Below are 18876 nucleotides of genomic sequence, written 5' to 3' on the forward strand. Positions count from 1 at the left end.
GTTCTGCCCAGGCTGCCCAGTCAACTGGACAGCTCCTCATCCTCTGTGGCCCTCACTGCGACTTCCTCTGGGTAAAGCTGTCCTTGAGGTTGCCTGGCTCAGGAAGGGGGAGGGTGGCTGGCCTCTAGAAGCCCCTGCCTCAGGAGGAGCCGAGTGGGAGTGCCAAGTGCCCACTGTCCCCGGCCCTGAGAGGTCCCGAGAACCACCGCTACTTCAAAACCCTTGTGGGTGCTGCGGACTGTCAGCCCTGGAGTGAGAAGGGCCCCTAGAGAGGGAAGTGGATGCTCCCAGGTCTCCAGACTTGGTGCCAGAATCCCACAGCTCAGTCAGAAGCCAGAGAGCCTGGGGAGCCAGAGCCGGGGGAGCGGAGCCCTCCCGCAGTGGCTGGCCAGCCCAGGAGCTCCTGCTCACCGCCCGAGCAGGGATGGAGACAGACAGAGCCGAGCCTTCTCGCCTACCGATTTAAAAGAAGCCCTTTCAAGGAGTTAATTTCCGACTTGAGTTCGTTGATATTCTGGGATTCCAGGATCCAGTTGGTGGATGTGGTGGCCTGAAAGTCAAAACACAGGGGTGCAGGTCAGGGGCACACCCACACCAGCCTGAGGGCAGGGTGTGGCTCAAGAGCACCCTGCGTGGCAACAGTAGCTGGGCATTTTGTGTCTTGTGCACAGCCTGGTGAGCCCACATGAAGGGCCTGGCACTGCCATGGGGACTCCCTTAAACCCACACTCCCGGGGACTGGATGTCTGTGACATGAGGAGCTCATGTTTCAGGCAGCACCACAGCACTGTGGGTAGGTGAAGTAAAATGAGGCGCAAGCTCTCATCTTTTGGGGAGACACACTGTGGTGTCTATAGGAAGGGGGGTGACACCAGGGGCGGGCAGGGGGCTGCCAGAGTGAGCATCTGAGTGTTTGAAAGGCTCATGAAAACACCACCAAACAATAAAAACTAAATCCCACTTCTTCCAAAAGAAATCCCCCCATGGAAGTGAGCGGGGGCTGGTGTCCCTGAGCCGGGAAGTCACACTGGAGTGTCGGGGTCAGGGCTGTTCAGGGTTGCTGGGGACCTCCTGCCCCTGATACGTGAGGTCTGGTCTCCAGAGGCTCCTGGGGGCCAGAGGATGTCCTGGGACTGCTCCTCCCTGTATACAAAGTCACCCGCAGACCACGCTACCCATTCACATCCCTCCTTTGGGATGACTCTGGTGCCCCTGGGATCTGCCCTTGCCCTGTCCCCAGAAAAGCCAGGAGAGCACCTCCTGGCACACAGGGCTGCCACACCTGGCTTTCAGCAAACCCTGTCAGGAGCTCCTGCTGGCCGCCGGAGCAGGGACCTAGACCAGACAGAGCCCGAGCCGTGAACAAGGGGAGAGCCAGTCCCACCACGGTGTGTGTGGTGGCTATTTGGGGGCCGATCCCAGCCAGGCCATCTCAGCTCAGGCACCTGCACCCCTTGGGCTGAGGCGGCCTCTGCGGTCTTCAAGGCAAGGTCACCAGGTGCTGAGGCTTGTGCTTCCCTTAGTGCCCCTGGGGTAGGGTGACCCTGGTTCTTCCCCACTGGCTGATGGACAGTGGCCTCTGGAGGCCGACCCAGCACACAGCCCAGCTGGGGCTGCCCAGAGGGGGACCTGGAACATGTCTGCCACCCTCACACACAACCCTGCAGGGGTCTGGTGGTCCAGACCACCAGACAGCAAGGGCCCAGAAGCCACTGCTCTGGCTCCCCCGAGACCTGGAAGTTACAGCAGCCCATCAACCAGGAGCGACTTCCACTCCTGGCCTGCGAAGGACTCGGATTTCCAAACGCATATGCTGCCAGATGCCAGGATTCAGAAATAAAATCTGACATCTGGGGCTTTTTAGCCAGTCTCTTTAAAAACCAGTTGTAGAAAACTCACAGCCTTCAGTTTTATGTAGGTTTTTTTAATTACTTAAAGCTCTTCTTTTTAATTTTTTACAGTGCTCCAGTAGGAGTTTGGAAGCCAGATATAAAAACTAACATTACAGCTGAGAAAACACAGCCCTGAGTCTCTGGTTTATGGGGTAACCAAAGCCCTCACACATGTTTGGATGCGAGGCCTGGGAGCCCCGCTTCAGCACCAAGAGGAGGAGAGGGGTCGGGCCCTTGGGAGCAGCAAGTGGAGGCACTCTGTGGGGCCATCTCAGTCACCAGGACAAGTCCACCCCACTACCTTCGAATTCAACATGTGGTCTTAATCTCAATGCTTAAGGCCTGAAAGCAGTTTTTCCAATTTCAGGAATGGCTGCTGGCCATTGACAGGCCACTAATCCAAAAGATAATGGAGTGGGTGGGGGCTGCAGTCACCTGAGGGGGTGAGGCAGCGCCTGTGTGGGGGGCAGACATTAGGAGGGGGTTCTGGGGTCTCCACATGAGGCATCTCAGACTGTCAGAAGCAGAAAGCAACCCATTTTCCTGGTTTGGCAAATTGAAGGTGTCTTCCCTTAGCAGAGTAGATTGGTGAGACCCTTTGGAGGACAGTATGGAGCCATGGGACCACGTCTCCTGGGCCCTGTCTACCTAAGACCCAGTGACGCTATCATACACCCGTGGACACACGACCTGCCACCCTGAGACCTGACTGAAGCCAGGCACCTTCCTAAGCACATCAACAGCCCAACAAAGCAGGAACCACCAAGGCTCCATCGCATAGATGAGGAAGACTCGGAGAGGTTAAGTAACTTGCCTGTGGTCCCACAGTCAGCAAGTACGAGAGTGAGGATTCTAACCCCGCAGGCAGATCCTACAGTCTGATCTGATATTGCTGAGACTGCTGAGATTTGGGCAGTAAGGTGTGGAAAACAGCCTCAGTCAATCCTGGTTGGTTCCCAAGCCCGTGTGCCTGGTGTTAGAGAAACTGCCTGCTGAGGTGAGGTCAGTCCATGTGCCTGGGCAGGGGCAAGGGTTGCTGGGAGACTGCACACTTCTCCCTTCTGTCCCCTTGTATCCTCCTGTGGACTTGCTGCCCAACAGGCAGACACTATCCCACATCTACAGTGATGGTCTCCAGAGCCGCAGGGTGTGGCTGTCATCAGAGCTGCACAGGGAAAGGGCAGCTTTTCTCCCTCCTCCTGTTGTGAGGTGACTGATAGGAAGGGAGACCTCAATGTTTAACCGCCATGCTGCGTGCCCGGCGATCCCTCCCTTTTCCACAAGAAAATGTTAAGACAGCAGCATCACCTGTGTGAGACCACATGGCAGGTGGAGGACAGTCAGACCTTGGAGGACAACAAATGGGGCACAGGACCAGGACAAAGAGCTGTGCAGGACAGGACAGGCCTGGGGAACCCAGGGGCCCAGAGACAAGTACCTTGGCAGCGGCCAGCTCGTGGGCCAGCTCCTGGACCTTCTGCTGCTGCTGTCTCAGCAGCTCCTGGACAGAGGCCAATGTCGTCTGTACCTGAGTCACTGGGGAAGAGAGTGTGGAGTCTGGTAAGTCGGTGCCCACAGGTTCCCTCCTCAGTCCGCATACCTGTGAGCTGCCCTGAATCCGCTGTGCTTCATTTATCTGCAGGCCCCACCCCCACCCCGCAACTCAGGTAATTCCCCTGTGCCCTGTGATCCACCTGACAGCGCCTAACCTCGGTCCCTCCACTTCGTCTTTCTACTGTGCGTGGCTGTGCCAATAGTCCATCTGTCCACAGCCTCTCCCCTCTGATCACGTCTGGCTGTGACGTGCCTGGCTCTCCCGGCCCCTGTCACACAGCATCACTCGTCTCGTGGGCCTTGCCATGACCTTGGGAGCTCGGGGGACATCCAGCCCTGGGAGGGCCGAGGCTCGGGCTCCTGCCACGTCCACAGTAGTGAAACTGCGAATCTGTCTATGGCGCTCCTCCTTATCTCATCCCCACCTGAGGCTGCCTGCCTAGTCCCCCACTGTCACGTGGCCCCTGGGACCACGTATCACTGTGTCACTCTCCTAGGACGAAATACCAGTGTGACAGATATGTACTAGAGGATTTCTGAGGACTTCACCGAAGTCCCCTGAGAGACACGGGCTGCCCAGGCCAGGAGGCTCTGCCACCTGCCTCAGGGTTTTAGACGTAGATCCTCCACTGGGTAAACAAGTTTAAAAAGGAGGAAAGCCACCTCCGGCGCGACAGGTCCCAGCTAATCTGGGCCATCGCTGGGGCAGCGGGTAATGAACGCCAGCCCTGTGGAGTCGATAACAGAGGAGGTGGCCAGGGTCCCGGGAGCCACAGTAATTACAGACTCTCTTGACCCTGCGTTGGATTCTTAGAGGGAAGGGGGAAAATCACTGAAAACCCCCCTGAAAACCTCATAGAAGCAGAAATTAAAAATGAACTTTACAGCCCTTAGAAAGGCTGTCATTTTATTCCCCTTATTAATATTCTGAGGTTGGGAGCCTTTCCGTAAAAACATAATTAATTGAGGCCGCGCCGACAGTAAACAAGCAATTTCAAATTAAACCGAAATGACGGCGGCTTCATTTGCAAATGTGAACAGATTCTCAGAGCAGATAAATGAAGTCACCACATAAAGTGGAGACGGAGGGGGGGGGCGCAGAGGGGCTGCGAGGAGAAGGCTTTGAGGGGTGACTTGATGGAGTCATTAATCTTTACCTGTCTGGGCCACGCTGCCACTCAGCTCCGAGAGACTCGCCGCCATCCTCTCCAGCTGCTTCCTGTCCTCGCGGCCGCCCAGGATGAGGGGCAGCAGGTACTTCTGCAAGAAGCAGCCGGGCGGGAGCGGCGTGCTCGGTGCCTGACGTCCGTCTCTCAGACCCCGCCACCCAACTTCCCTGAGTCCTCCCCAGGTTTGGGGAACCCCGGCATTCCGTAAGCAAACAGAACACTTGAAAAAAGTTATGAGACTGTGATCATAACCACCCGCAAGTCTGCCTGAATAAGGACGAGGATCAGGAGAGAACAGGGTCGAGGAAAACCAGTGTGCGTGCGTGCGTGCGTGTGCTGGGGACGGAACCCTGGGCCTGGCACCCACTGGGCAAGCTCCACTGAGGCCCAGCTGCAGGAAACCCAGTCTGGCTGTAATGGGAAACTTTTCTTAGTGATAGTATACTCTCTACGACAGGAATTCTAAATTCTACTTTAAAAGTTGTAAGATAAAAATGTAGAAGGATATACAGGAACATCATGCCATTGGCAGCCTCGTTTCACCCATTCAAAAACAAATTATTAAAATTAAATGAACAAAAAATTACTCTAAAACCTAGAGAAAAATCAACGGCAGACTTCAGGGCCCTGGCTCAGTGGGGGATGGCACTGTGGCCTCGCAACACTGTGGAGAGGTCACCTTGGCCTTTGCTAAACCTAGGCTGAATCCTCGGAAGCAGCCTCCTTCACAAACGACACACTTCTCCCAGGTGCCCCAGGGAATAAACTGCGTCTGGTGGCTGCGGTGCCACCAAACAAGAACCCCTAAGACCCGGTCCTCTGAGCACCAGGAAGAAGGCAGGGGCACAGGTGACACCCTGCGGTGGGGCCTCCAACAGGTAGGACGGAATAGAGGCAGGCAGCAGGCGGTGGGAGAGAGGCGGTGGCAACCCTAAAGAGCAGGCCAGCAGACCAGGTCCCCAGTGGGAGGTGAGCGGGACCCACTGCAATTTGAAAAGTAGGGTGCTAGAGCCAGCACGGGGGCCTGGTAGGGGCAACTGAAGGGCACTTTAGTTCTTAGACGATCTGGGCCCAGAGTGGAAAACAGATGGAAACCTCTCCATTAAGGCTCCTGTGCTGGGGAAGGAGAAGGCCCCTCATGAGGGGTTTGTGGGAGAGCTCATTTCAGGAGTGACTCCTAAGTGAAGACCATCATTCAGCTTAAGTGTAGAGCGTTTTCTATTTTGCAAAGTGCTTTTCAGCCACTGTGTGAGTTATTACTCACAACTGAGCTAAAACTCATCCAATGTAGCCTGACATTCCAGGAGGAAAACTCCCTAAGTGTAAGAGTCAAGGAATTCTCATACATGTAAACAAGCTCGAGCGCCATCTCCGAGGTCAGAATGACAAGGGAAGCAGCACATCCCCTGCCCAGCCAAGGCCTGGGTATGTGTACAACCAGGACTGCTTCTTCCCACTTTTTTTTTTTTTTTCTGCTTTTAATTTAAGGAAACTATTAGCAAAAGTTCTAGAACTTCTTTTTTTCTTTTCTAGTACTAGGGATTGAATACAGAGGTGTTTTACCACTGAACCACATCCCCAGCTCTTCTTTATTTTGAATTTTGAGAGACCTAAGTTAAGTTGCTTAGGGTGTTGCTGAAATTGCTGAGGCTGGCCTTGAACTTGCAATCCTCCTGCCTTAGCCTCCCATGTTGCTGGGATTTCAGGTATGCTCCACTGTGCCCAGCTCTGTTCCAGAAATTCTGAGTCACCATTATGAATCACATTTCAATGTCTTTCTTCTTTTATAAAACAGGTGAGAGACCCAAGCTCTGTGGAAACAGGGGACAACAGTTTTGTGGTACATCCAAACCAAGGGGTTATGCTGCCTGCTCCCCTCAGGTCCTGCACTGGGGGCACATGGCGATTAGGTGCTGCTCATAGGGCCAGGGCACTCAGTACAAGACTGTGTGCTGGCGTCTTATCCTTCCTGGTGCCTGTCTGTGTCAGTGATTTTAAAGATGATGTCCACACACAAAGAATGGGCAACATCCACTCGGAGGAAGGAGTCCCAGGACATTTTGCTCCTGGATTTCTGCATGGCAATTTTCAACTATAGCAACAGATGCTACACTGAAAAAGTTATATTCTGCTACAACTCCACCACTAGCTTTTGTATTAAACCAAAAACTAAGAATCCCAGGGTGCAAGGTTTAAATGCATCTCATGTGCTAAAAGTTACAATGGTGAGTCTGGAATTCATGCAGGTCCTGGATGGCCTTGGGAAAGAAAGGGGCTTCTCTCCAGGGTGAGCAGATCTTGATCTGGGACCCAACCTGGCTCTTCACCTTCTAGAAAAGACTCATTTCTTCAGATCCAAGTTGGGCCTTTTCACTGTGTCAATAAAGTAAATGTTCGCTTGGTGCCTAGGTTCTGTGGTAAGCAACGAACTCTGCTCAAGACACCTACATTATACATGCCAACCCAGACCCTGGAAGACAAGGCAATCCCATGAACATATCAAACTGGGGTTCCCCAACCTGGCTTTAAACACTAAGGTAGAACAATGGCGTTTGGGGTGCTTCCAGTGAGTTGGGTGCTTTTCTCAGTTCTTTCCTGTGCTCTTCATGAGGACCGCAGCTCCTCCTCAACTATGACGAGAGGGAGTCACTTCGCAGTGATCCAGGGGACATCCAAAAGAACTCAGTGTGCCCCACTTCCTTCCCATGCTACCTTCAGCGTGCTCCAAACACGCACGTTAGCCAGCAGGTGCCCAAGTCATTTAACGGTCTCTCTTACAGTAAAAGGCTGACAGTCTCCTGTCATTTACTGAATCCTGCACTGAAGATACACAACAATGGCTGCACGGGTATGCTTCTACACCATCACAGAGGCGACCTCATAAGTTGGGGACCATCTGTTTTATCCTTATTTTACAGATGAGCCTGTGGTCAGTTTCCAAGGGCCAGAGCAAGGGTTCAACACAGGCAGCTGGGCTCCAGTGTCCATGCTCTTAACCAAGTTATTCTGTCCCTCACAAAGTTACACACCACTTGCTAGAGGTTCTAAGTACCCAACCCAGACTGCCATGGACAGGCGTCCAGGTCACCCTGTGAGTAGACTGGAGACGGGAGCAGGAGAGGAGGGGCTTGTGCCTGCCAGGCCTCCCCACCCAAGGGGCATTCCCTCCTGAGCCTGCAGCCTCAGTGTGCTGCGGGGCTGAGCACCCCGGGGGCAGAACCTCCACGCAGGAGGTGAACCAAGGACCAGGAGAAGGGGACTGCATGCCAAGGGCGGCAGGTGGAGCACCTGCAGCCTCTGGGAAGACGACCCACCTTGTAGAGCTGGTGAAAGCCAAACGCAATTCCTGCCATGAGGATGGCCAAGGCACCATAGTCTCGCCACCGGGAACCTACAGGGCCTGATTGCGGGAGAAAGGAACAGTTAGGAGGGGCACCCAGTGTCCTTCCCTGGAGAGGGGCGAGTGTGTGCCTCAATAAACGGGCAAGTGGCATATACAGCTGTGACTGTCTGCGGTATCGGCTCAGCTCTGTCCGCTTCTCTCCCTGGATTCTCCAAACCATCTGTCTCACTGGGGACAGCAATGACATCCAGTCACCTGGCCTCGGTTGGGCACTGCTGGGCAGAGGTGTGTGGCAGTGGTGAGCCAAGTCCCCGGCATGGGAGCCAGGTGGCAGGAGGATGTGAGGGTGACGTGAACATACCTAAGTATACACGCCCTACTCCAAAGAGAGACAAAGCAGGGCACCATAGACCAAGGTGACCTCCCTGCTCTGCTACTGCAGGCAGCAGGGGAGAGAAGACACGAGTCCACCAAGAACCAAGCAAGCCAACTTCAGAGAACCTATACAAGGGGATGTAGCAGTGGGGGCGGCCGGGGAAGAGACCAGGGATCAGTAAGGCTTGGAGGAGGAGAAGACCAAGACCTGTGGTTCTGGGGACAAGGGAAAAACAGGCACAAAGGAAAGAGGGTAGGTCACTGTGGACCTAATGAGCACTGGGCCTCAGCAGAGTTGCTGTGGTCAAGAAAACTTCAGGAAGAGTGCCCGAGAGAGCAGAGGGGCGTCGAGTCCACCTTGAGTGTGGAGGACGGACAGGGCCAAGGAGCCTGCATGCCATTTCACCAGCACTGGGGAGTAACTGCAGGATTTGGGTGAGGCGAGTGCCACGAGGATCTGTTCTAGGAGAGCAGTGCGGGGTGGCTCTGAGGGCAAGTTAGACGTGGGAGTCTCAGAAGCAGGGAAGCTGGGGAGAATTCTGCAAGGGCCCACAAAGGCAAAGAGGGCCTGGGCTAGGGCAGGGGCCAAGGAATGGCACTGGGGGACACCTAGGAGAATTTGCTGCTGCTATCGAGGAACCGGCTCCTAACCCAATTCTCTTTAGACTAACACACCCACTAGACCCCCTTACCTGCAGCTTCACTTTCAGTTACCTGTGGTCAACTATGGTCCAAAATTAGTAAATGAAAACTTCCAAAAAAATCAATTCCCAAGTTTTGAATTGCATACCATTCTGAGTGGCGTGGTGAAATCTTGGCTGTCCCACCCTATCCCACCCAGCATGTGGGACACTCCTGTCCACCACAGCCATGCAGAATGTGCTATCCGCTATCTTGGCTATCAGACGGCCGTCTCAAGATCACAGTGCTTATATTCCAGTAACCCTACTGAACTCAACGGTGGCTCCCAGGCACCCAAGTAGTGAGGCTGGCGAATGGAAATGCCAAAGAAAAGCTATAAGTGGTAAAAGTTCTTAGTGCAGAAAGAAAAACAATCACATGTTGAGGTTGCTAACAGCAATGGTACAAGAAAATACTTTTAGAGAGAACACAATCACATAACTTATTATAACACATTGTTATAATTGTGCTAGTTCATTATTGTTAATCTTATTGTGCCTAACTTATAAATTAAACTTTATCACAGATATGAATGTACGGAGGAAAAAAACAGCACACAAAGGGTTCAGTCTTACCCACGGTTTCAGACATCCCCGGGGAGTCCTGTGGCACATCCCCCAGGGAGAAAGGCAGCTCAGCACATCCAGGTCCCCACAAGTCCTGAATGAAATTCTAGCTGTATGGAGGAGAGATAGCCCTATCGCCTCTCCCACATACAGGTCCTGCGGTGCTTCCGTGTCCGTGATCTGATGGGACCCCATGAGGCTCTGTCCTCCACTCTAATGCCCTCTGCTATCTCCAGGCCGAGCAAGCACCCTACCTCCTCACAAGACTCGCCATCGGGAGGGCATGGCCACTGTTCTCAGGGTGCTGGGGAGCCTGGGCTCCATGCCAGCCACGAGAAGTCTGTACTGTCAATGGGAAGTTGACCAGAGGGCACCAAGCATGCTGCTGTGCCAGGGAAGGTGGGCCCTGGAGGTGATCTGGGGGAGGGGGAGGAAGGAAGGACAAGCACCCCGAAGCTCTAGGAAGGAGCACCACAAGCCAGCCCCACGCTGCACTGGAGACACCAGAGTGCTTCTGCTGTTATCTCTCTCACCTGTGCTCACCAGTTCTCAGAGGTGTCCTATCCCCACTAGTGTTGGATGACCAAAGCAGAGGAACAGGACTCCCTTCAAGGTCCACGACAGGACACGTGTGCACAGGCAGGAACGCAGCCCAGCCAGGGGGATTCAAGTCTCAGAGACTTTAAGTGAACAAGAGTGAAACCCCTCCTCCCTGGGTTGCTGTGCTGTCAGGAGACAGAGGGGACAGACAAACACTTCTCCCTGGCTCCATAGTCCCCTGCGTCCCCCACCTATGGATTCCACGTAAGATTCCCCAACATGACCCAGCCTCCTCTGGGTATAAAACCGTAATCAACATGTGGCCACTCCGGGCCCTCAACCCCCATTTTTTGTTTCACATGTTTTGGACACACATGGCTTTGTCATCCAATAGCAGGGGCCAGTCTACTGCAGAAAGGTTTCCTTCTCCACCACCACCAGTCACAATTAATAGTTTCTCGTTTATCCTTCCAGAGAGTTCTATACACATAGAAGACATCACAGAAAAGTCCTATTTTCCCTCTTTCCAATCTTCTTTCTCCCTTCAGCTGTATAGTACTCCATTTAACCTGTTCCCTGCTGGGGACATCTAGCTCACCTCTGGCCATCGGTGACCGTGCACGCGTCAGCTCCCATACAAGACTCCCTAGGGTCCAAGGCACGTGCATTTGTCACTTTGAGAAATTCTGCAAAATGGCCTCCGTGGGGTCCAACCGGCGTCCCCATAGCCAGCCCAGTGTAACGTGTGGATCACATGCAGATTCCCGCCCGCGGTAGCAGGAAAGTGGGCTTCACTCTGGCTCTAATTTGCTCAATCTTATTTTGAGTGAGGACACTTCTTCGTGGCGTACTGCATGTCCTCCGACCAACCTGAGCTCTTTCCCTGGGCGCTTGTGTACCACACGGGTATTAGCCCTCGTGACACAAATCACCAACGCCTTCCAGCTCATGTTTGCTGGGTCCTGCTTACGCTTTCATGGCATGCCGGTGTTTTTCATGTTCATGTAAATTTATCAATCTATTTTTTGTGGGCTCGGGGGTTTGTGTTAGGGTTAACAAGGACATCGCCAATCCCTTCCAAGGCTATGTGACACCAGTAAGGTATTCAAGCCTAAGAATTCATCTTGGAAAGAGGACAGCGTGACTTCACCCTATTGCACACATCCCCATGCCACATGAACCATCTCTTGTTAAACAGGAAGCTCTCAGACCACAGAGGTAGGCTGATCTTTCACCCTGACCCTGGGACCTGGGCCTCTGAGTCCCACTCAAGTCCTTCCTTTGTCTCACTTTCTCTTATAGCTAGATTTGCTGTGTTCCAGAGGCAAAATTCAACATCTAGTACAAGTTCATTTTTAGGAGGAAAAAGTAAAGGGTAGAAAGAGCCAGGCTTGGAAGGGCTTTAATCCACACCCAGGATGTCCACCATGCAGCCAAAAGCCTGAGAAAGAACCCCTTCCTGTGGGGCCTTGTATCCAGCGCATCCGGCACCACTGACTCTTGGACACCTAAATACCTTACAAGGAAGCAGCCAGAACCAGGCTGAAAACATGATCGAACCCCAAGTCTGCTAGATGCTCCTGTTTCCCTGCAGACACGCCCATGCACCTCACACACTACCGCCTTCTTTTGGGGACTCTGAGCTGCCAGGGTAGAGCAGATGCTGCACCCTGGGGAGCCAGGAGCCAGGGCCCCTGCACAGCTGCCCACCTTAACAGAGCTCTGCCCCCAGGACCTGAGAGACACCTGTGGTTCACTACCCCTCACCCTTCACCCCTCACTGCTGCTCCGTTCCTGCTGGGCTCACAGTAAGAACATTTTATTGCCCCCTGGTTTTCATTATTAATGAAAAGGGACCAGAATGATCTTTCCTAAAGTTCAGAGAGTCTATAAAGACAAGAAGCTGAAATGCCATTTTACTCGTTTTGGAGATGTGTGATACAATTCCTTCTTGTGGCAAAATGAAGAAAAAACTTGGGATGGAAGTGACTCTTACCCACCGTGCGGCTTCCAAGGGCAACAGAGCAGGGCCACTGCAAATCACTCTAGTGGTCCCAACCAGCTCACACCCCAGCACCTGGATTGGGCTCAGTATTTCCCAAGTCCAGTGCAGACCCTGCACAGAAGTCAAACCCAGGGCTCCTGGGACAACAGACTCTTCTATCACCCTGCTCCCAAATGTCCAAGGGCATAATCTAGTAGGGTCAGCCAGTCTTCTGCTCCAACTGGGAAAGAAGAGAAGTGGAATGAGTGAGCCATGTGTGTGTGTGTGTGTGTGTGTGTGTGTGTGTGTCTGAGGATTGAACCCAGGGGTGCCTCAGCACTGAACTTTATCCCCAGTCCCTATTTATTTATTTATTTGCAAACAGGGTCTAAGTTGCTGAGGTTCACCTTAAATAATAATAATATAATCTTCCTGCCTCAGTCTTCCAAGTTGCTGGGATTACAGGCACGTGTGCCACTGTACGTGGAATGAATGAGCTTCTTAAAAGCTGCAGAGCCTCAGGTCCTGATGCTGACCAGTCAGGCAGACCAGCCAGAAAAAGGGTGAGAACCTGGGGTCAGAGGCCCAGTGCCACGTGCCTTGTCAGATGGTTCTCCAACAATTTTCTGTGTTTATGAAGCACAGGTCCCTTGAGCTTTGTCAGTCACAAAGAACCCAGGAACAGTGGCATATCTGCTGTGCGCCCACTCGACCATCTGCGACACTTCCCTGGCAGGCCCGACCAGCCGACTGGTAGAACGGCACAACTCCTCTCCAATACACACCTCTGGTCTATTTCTGAAGGGCAAGGGACAGCCGACTGGCACCAATGACCGTCCTACACAGCAGAGTGTTTTTGGGATCGCTACACCATGGGCTGCAACAAGATCAGAGGATAAAGTGCTGCGGGGAGGTGGGGTGGGGCTCTGGAAACCCAGCACCTTCCTTTACCTTCCAAGGGCTCCACGAAGCAGCCTGAGCCCTGTGGGTCTCCACAGAGTCTGCCACCCAAAGGCTCAGGTTAGGTGACCATGAGGCACAGTGGTTGTGTCAGGGGCAGCAGAGCGGCACCCTCCACTCCTTAACTAGTCACCGAACGTAACAAAACCAACATTGCTCAATTTCTTTACCTATATCTCTATCAATTAAGAAATTCTCGCTTTTGCAGGGAAGGCCTGACAAAACCAGTGAGAACACACTAGTGAGACAGGAATCGCATGTGCAGTACAGAATGCTGCACTGGCGAGTGCCAGTGCCACGGAAATCCCAAGGTCCAGGATGGTCTCAGCTGCAGCACCGTGACAGTCAGCTGTCACCAAGTCATCCTGCTGAACAGAGCGAACTGGCAAAAAGCAGCCATTGTCACACCCCTCGGGAGGCAGACAGCCCAAGCCAAGACCTGGCTCCTTGCGGGCATCCTGTGAGAGCCCATCTTTCTGTTCCTCATGGGCTGACTGCTATCTGCAGGGCCACCTTTAGGCAGATGTGTGTGTCTATATCCCCTCTCCACAGAATAAACACAAACTCTGAAAGGCTGAGGTGGAAGGACCACTTGAGCCCAGGAGTTCAAGGCCAGCCTGGGCAACATAGCAAGACTCCTCATCAAAACACAAAAACAGCCAGGCTCAGTGGCACACATCTGTAATCCCAAAGATTTAGGAGACTGAGGCAGGAGGATTCCAAGTTTGAGGCCTCAGCAATTTAGCAAGACCCTGTCTCAAAAGGAAAAAGAAAAAGGTGACAGGCTGGGGATGTAGCTCAGTAGCAAAGTGTCCCTGGGTTTAATTGCCAATTCCAAAAAAACACACAAGAACTCTCCCACAGAATTCAAAAAAGTGAACAGAGTGATTGATTGCCTAGTAGGCACAAGGCCCTGGGTTCAATCTCCAGCACCACAAAAAAACAAAAGGGAAAGGAGTCAACACAAGGCCAAGTGTGGCAGAGCAGAATGCCAAGCATCATGACCCACACCTACAATCCCAACAACTTGGGAGGCTAAGGCAGGAGGATCCAAGTTTGAGGCCAGCCTCAGCAACTTAGCAAGACCCTGTCTCAAAATAATAAAAAAAAATGGACTCAGTGGTAAAGTGCCCCTAAGTGTAATTCTTGGTACCAAAAAAAAAAAAAAAAAAAAAAAAGGGAGGGAAAAAAGGAGTTAAATAAACTCCAGAAATAGAAATATGCATATATGGCTGATTTTTTTTTTTTAAGTTGTAGACGGACCCAATATCTTTATTTCATTTATATGGGGTGCTGAGGATTGAACCCAGTGCTTCACACGTGCTAGGCAATTGCTCTATCACCGAGCTCCAGCCCCAGCTGATTTTTAACAAAGAGGTCAAGGCATTCTATGGGGAAAGATAATCTCTGCAATAAATATGCTGAAACAACTGGCTATTCTGAGCAAAAGAAAAAGAACCTTGATCCTCACACTAAATACAAAAATTAACACAAGATGGATCACATGTATAAACAAAACCCCAAAACTATAAAGATTCTATAAGAAAATAAAAAACAAATAAGGAAATCTTTGTAATCTTGGAGTAGGCAGATATCTTAAAATACAAAAAGCATGAACCATAAAAGGAAAAATGGTAATATACCCATCATTTAAATTTACAACTTTTGATTTTCAAAAGGCACTGTCAAGAAAATGAAAATTCATAGAAAATATTCGCCAAACACATATCTGATAAAGGACTTGTAACTATAATATATAAAAAGTTCTGATGATTCAATAATAAAAAACAAGGTTTTTTTTTTTTAATGGGCAAAAGAGACCTCACAAAAGATAAAGAAATTACCAATAAGAAAATGAAATATGCTTGACATTATTAGTCATTAGGGAAATGCAAATTAAAAGTATACTGAGATTATATTATATACATGTTAGAATGGTTAAACTTCAAAACTGATGATACCAGACTCTGGCAAGGATGAAGCAACTGATACACTCGCCTACTACTGACAGGAACACAACGGGATAGCCATGATGGAAAACAGTTGATAGTTTCTTATAAAGCTAAATGTAAACCTAACGTGTGGCTAAGTCAGTCCCCGTCTGGGTATCTACCCAAGAGGAGTGAAAGCAGATGTGACCAAGACTTGCACTAGAGTGTTCACTGCAGCTTTACCACGACAGCCAACAACTGGGACAACCCAAACGACTGCCCACGGGTCAATAGACACAGCCGGACCAGCTGGTTGATTCCCCCCAGCCTGCTTTTACATAGCCATGAGCTAAGAAAGATTATTACACTTTTTTTGTCTTAAGTATTCTTTTTGTTTTTTAACCTTTATGTATTTGTTTGTTTGTTTTCAGGTGGTGCTGAGGAGGGAACCCAGGGCCTCACATGTGCCAGGTCAGTGCTCCATCGCTGAGCTGCAGCCCAGTCCCCAGATTCTTACACTTTTAAAGGACCATAGTAGGGGGAAAGGGAGAGTGGAAGGAAGAGGAAGGAGGAAAAAGAAAAGGTAGGAGAAGATGGAGAGAGGAAAAAGAGGAAGGGGGAGAAGAGGAGAATATGTGGCAGCCAGTGTATGTGGCTCACATCGTCTACACTGTTTATTATCTAGTCTCTTAAAGAAAAGGTGTGCTGACCGCTGAATGCAACTCAGCAATAAAAAGGAATGAACTATATACACATAAGTAGTTCATTCAAAAAATATCCTGCTGAGGAACAACGTGATGTGTATACATACATGGAATACTATTCAGCAATAACAGGGACAGAATGCAGATACCTGCTACGAAAAAGATGAACCCCAAAATAAGTAAGTAACCCCAAAATAAGCCAACCCCTATTCTATGACTCCACTTACCTGAAATGCCCAGAGAAGGTAACTTTCTAGTGATTCGAAGTAGATTAGTGATTGCCTAAGGCTAGAGGCAGGAACGAGATTAAGAGTAAATGGGGGCTGGGGATATAGATCAGTTGGTAGAGTGCTTGCCTTGCGAGCACAAGGCCCTGGGTTCAATCTCCAGCACTGCAAAAAAGAAGAAAAAGAAAAAAAAAAAAAAAGAGTAAATGGGCCCCAATTGGGGGTGGGGGAAGTGATCTAAAACTGATTTATGGTAATGGTGCCCTACTCACTAAAGTTACTAAGAATCACTGAGTTGTACACTTGAAATAAATGCATTTCAAGATATGTAAAATATACTTTGATAGCTTTGTTTAAAAAAAATTAAAGCTGGGGTTGTAGCTCAGTGCAAAAGCACTTGCCTAGCACCAAAGGAGGCCTGGGTTCACTCCCTCAGTATTGGGGGAGAAAAAACAGTTTTCAAAAGAGAAACCTAGAAACAGATCCATGTATCTATGGTCAATTGAAGTTTTATAAGACACAAGTAACAGTATACACATGTAATCCCAGCTATTCTGGAGATTGAGGCAGGAGAATTCCAAGTGTAAGGCCAGCCTGGGCAATTTAGTGAGACATTGTCTCCAAATACAATTTTAAGAAGGCTGGGGCAGTAGCTTACCTAGCACATGCAGGCCCTGGGGTCAACCCCAGCACCACATCACATACACACCGAGAGATACAAAGAGCTCAGTAGGACAAACTTCTGAACATAAGATGCTGGCTGGCACAGCAGGACAGTCATACAGAGCATCACCTCACATCACACAGAAGAAGAAACAGAATGAAGCACACACCTAAAGAACTACCCCTGCAGGGCTGGTGTGTAGCTCAGCAACACAGCACCTCCCTAGGCACTGGGTTATATCTCTAGCACCACAAAAACAAACTATCAAACAAAACCAACTAACGCTATGAAACTTCTCTCCAGAAGGATGCACAAGACAAAGTCTTCCAACCTTGGGACAGGCAAAGGCTTCTTAAGACACAAAAGCCATGAACTGTAAAAGGAAGGGAGCGGGGAAGGTAAATGTACGGCATCAAAACCAAAATCTTGCCGGGCATGGCGGCGCACGCCTGTAATCCCAGCAGCGCAGGAGGCTGAGGCAGGAGGATCTCAGCAATTTTGTGAGGCCCTGTATCAAAATAAAAATCAAAAGGGCTGGGGGTGTGGGTCAGTAGTTTAGTGCCCCTGGCTTTAATCCCTGGTACCAAAAATAAATAAATAAATAAATAAATCGTTTGCTTTTAAAAAAGCAATGTTTAAAAAAAAAAAAAAAAGAAAAAGGCTCACCACCACCACCACCACCACCACCAAGATCCAACATGTCACCTCAACTAACAGTCAAAGCACAAAAGGCAAGTCACAGGCTGAGAGGAAACACTCATAATACATCGCTCGGGCTGAGGAATTGAATCAGAAAGTAAAGAACTTTTCTAATTCAATACGACAATGAATAAGGGGCAAATGACTAGAACAGACTCTTTACAGAAGATATCCAAGTGGGCAGGAGCACATCAAGATGCTCCACTGATCAGTCACCACAGAAAGGCAAACCCAAACCATCAGGGACGCCAACACACACTCACTCAATGGCTGCAATCAGAAAGATGGGCAACTGACCATTGGGGAGGGGACAGAGTAACCAGAACTCAAAGGGTCAGTGGGAGGGTGAGCTAGTGCAACCACTCTGGAAAACAGTTGAGTAGTTTCTTCCGTCACTAACCGTCCACTTGACACATAAACCAGCAATTCCAGCCGAGATATTCATCCAAGAGAAAAAAAGACTTGTACACCAATGTTCACAGGGGTCTTATTCATAATAGCTCAAAACCGGAACTAACCCAAGGTCCATCAACTGGTGAGTGGGCAAACAGACGGTGGAGCACCCACACGGTGGAGTCCACCACAGTACACAGGAAGGCCTTCTCATGAACAGCAACAAGAGGAACCCAAAGACATCACACTGGTGATGGAAACCAGACACAAGAGTGCACGCCATGGGGTACCATTTACATCAAACTCTGGGAACAAGAGATCAAACAGGTAGTGAGAGGAAGCAGAGTAGGGCTGCCCAAGAGGAGAGGACTGATGAGAAATGGGCACAAGGGAACCTTTGGGGACACTGGAAATGTTTACTACAGTGTTGGATGGTTGCATGGGTCTGCACACTCGTCAAAACTCAAATGGTACAACCAAGAAGGATATGTTTCATATAAATTACGCCTCAATAAAACTAATTTTAAAAAAGTCTGTCCAGAATTTAAAAAAATAAACAGAAGAGCTCAAAGAAGTCACAGTGATGGAGAACAATGCCCAGACAAGGTGGGTGCTAAGGTCTCTTTCTGCTTAGCTAGCAGCTGAGACCAAAGGAAGCAAGACCTGAGCACTTCAATGCACCTTCTAAAAATGTATCCTGTGATACCTGACGCATAAAAAAAAAGCCATAAGTTATGAAGAACAAAAACATTAGCAACCCTCAATGTGCCTAACGTACCAGCTAACACTTCCCAGACACTCCTGCAGCCAGCCTGGCCCTGTGCTGCTTCCAGGCCAGAGGCTGCCACTGCCCTGACTTAGTGTTGCTCTGAACTCACACTTTCTATGGATCTGAAAAACTGAACACCTGCTGCTCAGAGTCAGGACGGCATTTCTCAACCTCCCCTGCAGACACGTGTGGCTACAACAGCAGGAGAAAGTGCAAGTGACATGGGCAACCCCCGCTTTCCTTCCTTCGGCCTGTTCTTGTAGACCATACCGCAGAAGGGACAGTTGGAGCAGGAGCAGTCAGGCTGGGTCACAAGATGGATGCCAGGCAGCTATCGAGGATGCAGCGGAGCCGGGTATAGCTCAGTGGCAGAAATCTTGCCTAGCGCGTGAGGCCCTGGGTTCCATTCCTAGCAGTGGGTGGGG

At 50.4% G+C, this 18876-nt stretch overlaps 1 protein-coding gene across 3 annotated transcripts in view; it reads right to left on the minus strand.

The window, feature by feature from the left end:
* The window catches only part of Pex14 (peroxisomal biogenesis factor 14), a 141037-nt gene that overhangs the window by 4510 nt on the left and 117651 nt on the right, over positions 1–18876 (minus strand). For all 3 annotated transcript variants that reach the window (XM_047559705.1, XM_047559693.1, XM_047559700.1), the window contains 4 exons: positions 7930–8015; positions 4604–4706; positions 3331–3428; positions 459–550 (listed from right to left, as the gene is read on the minus strand). In XM_047559705.1, coding sequence (XP_047415661.1) covers positions 459–550; positions 3331–3428; positions 4604–4706; positions 7930–8015 — 379 coding nt within the window. The remainder of the gene's footprint in view (positions 1–458; positions 551–3330; positions 3429–4603; positions 4707–7929; positions 8016–18876) is intronic.

This window comes from Sciurus carolinensis, chromosome 1, assembly GCF_902686445.1.
Source record: "Sciurus carolinensis chromosome 1, mSciCar1.2, whole genome shotgun sequence".
NCBI lineage: Eukaryota > Metazoa > Chordata > Mammalia > Rodentia > Sciuridae > Sciurus > Sciurus carolinensis.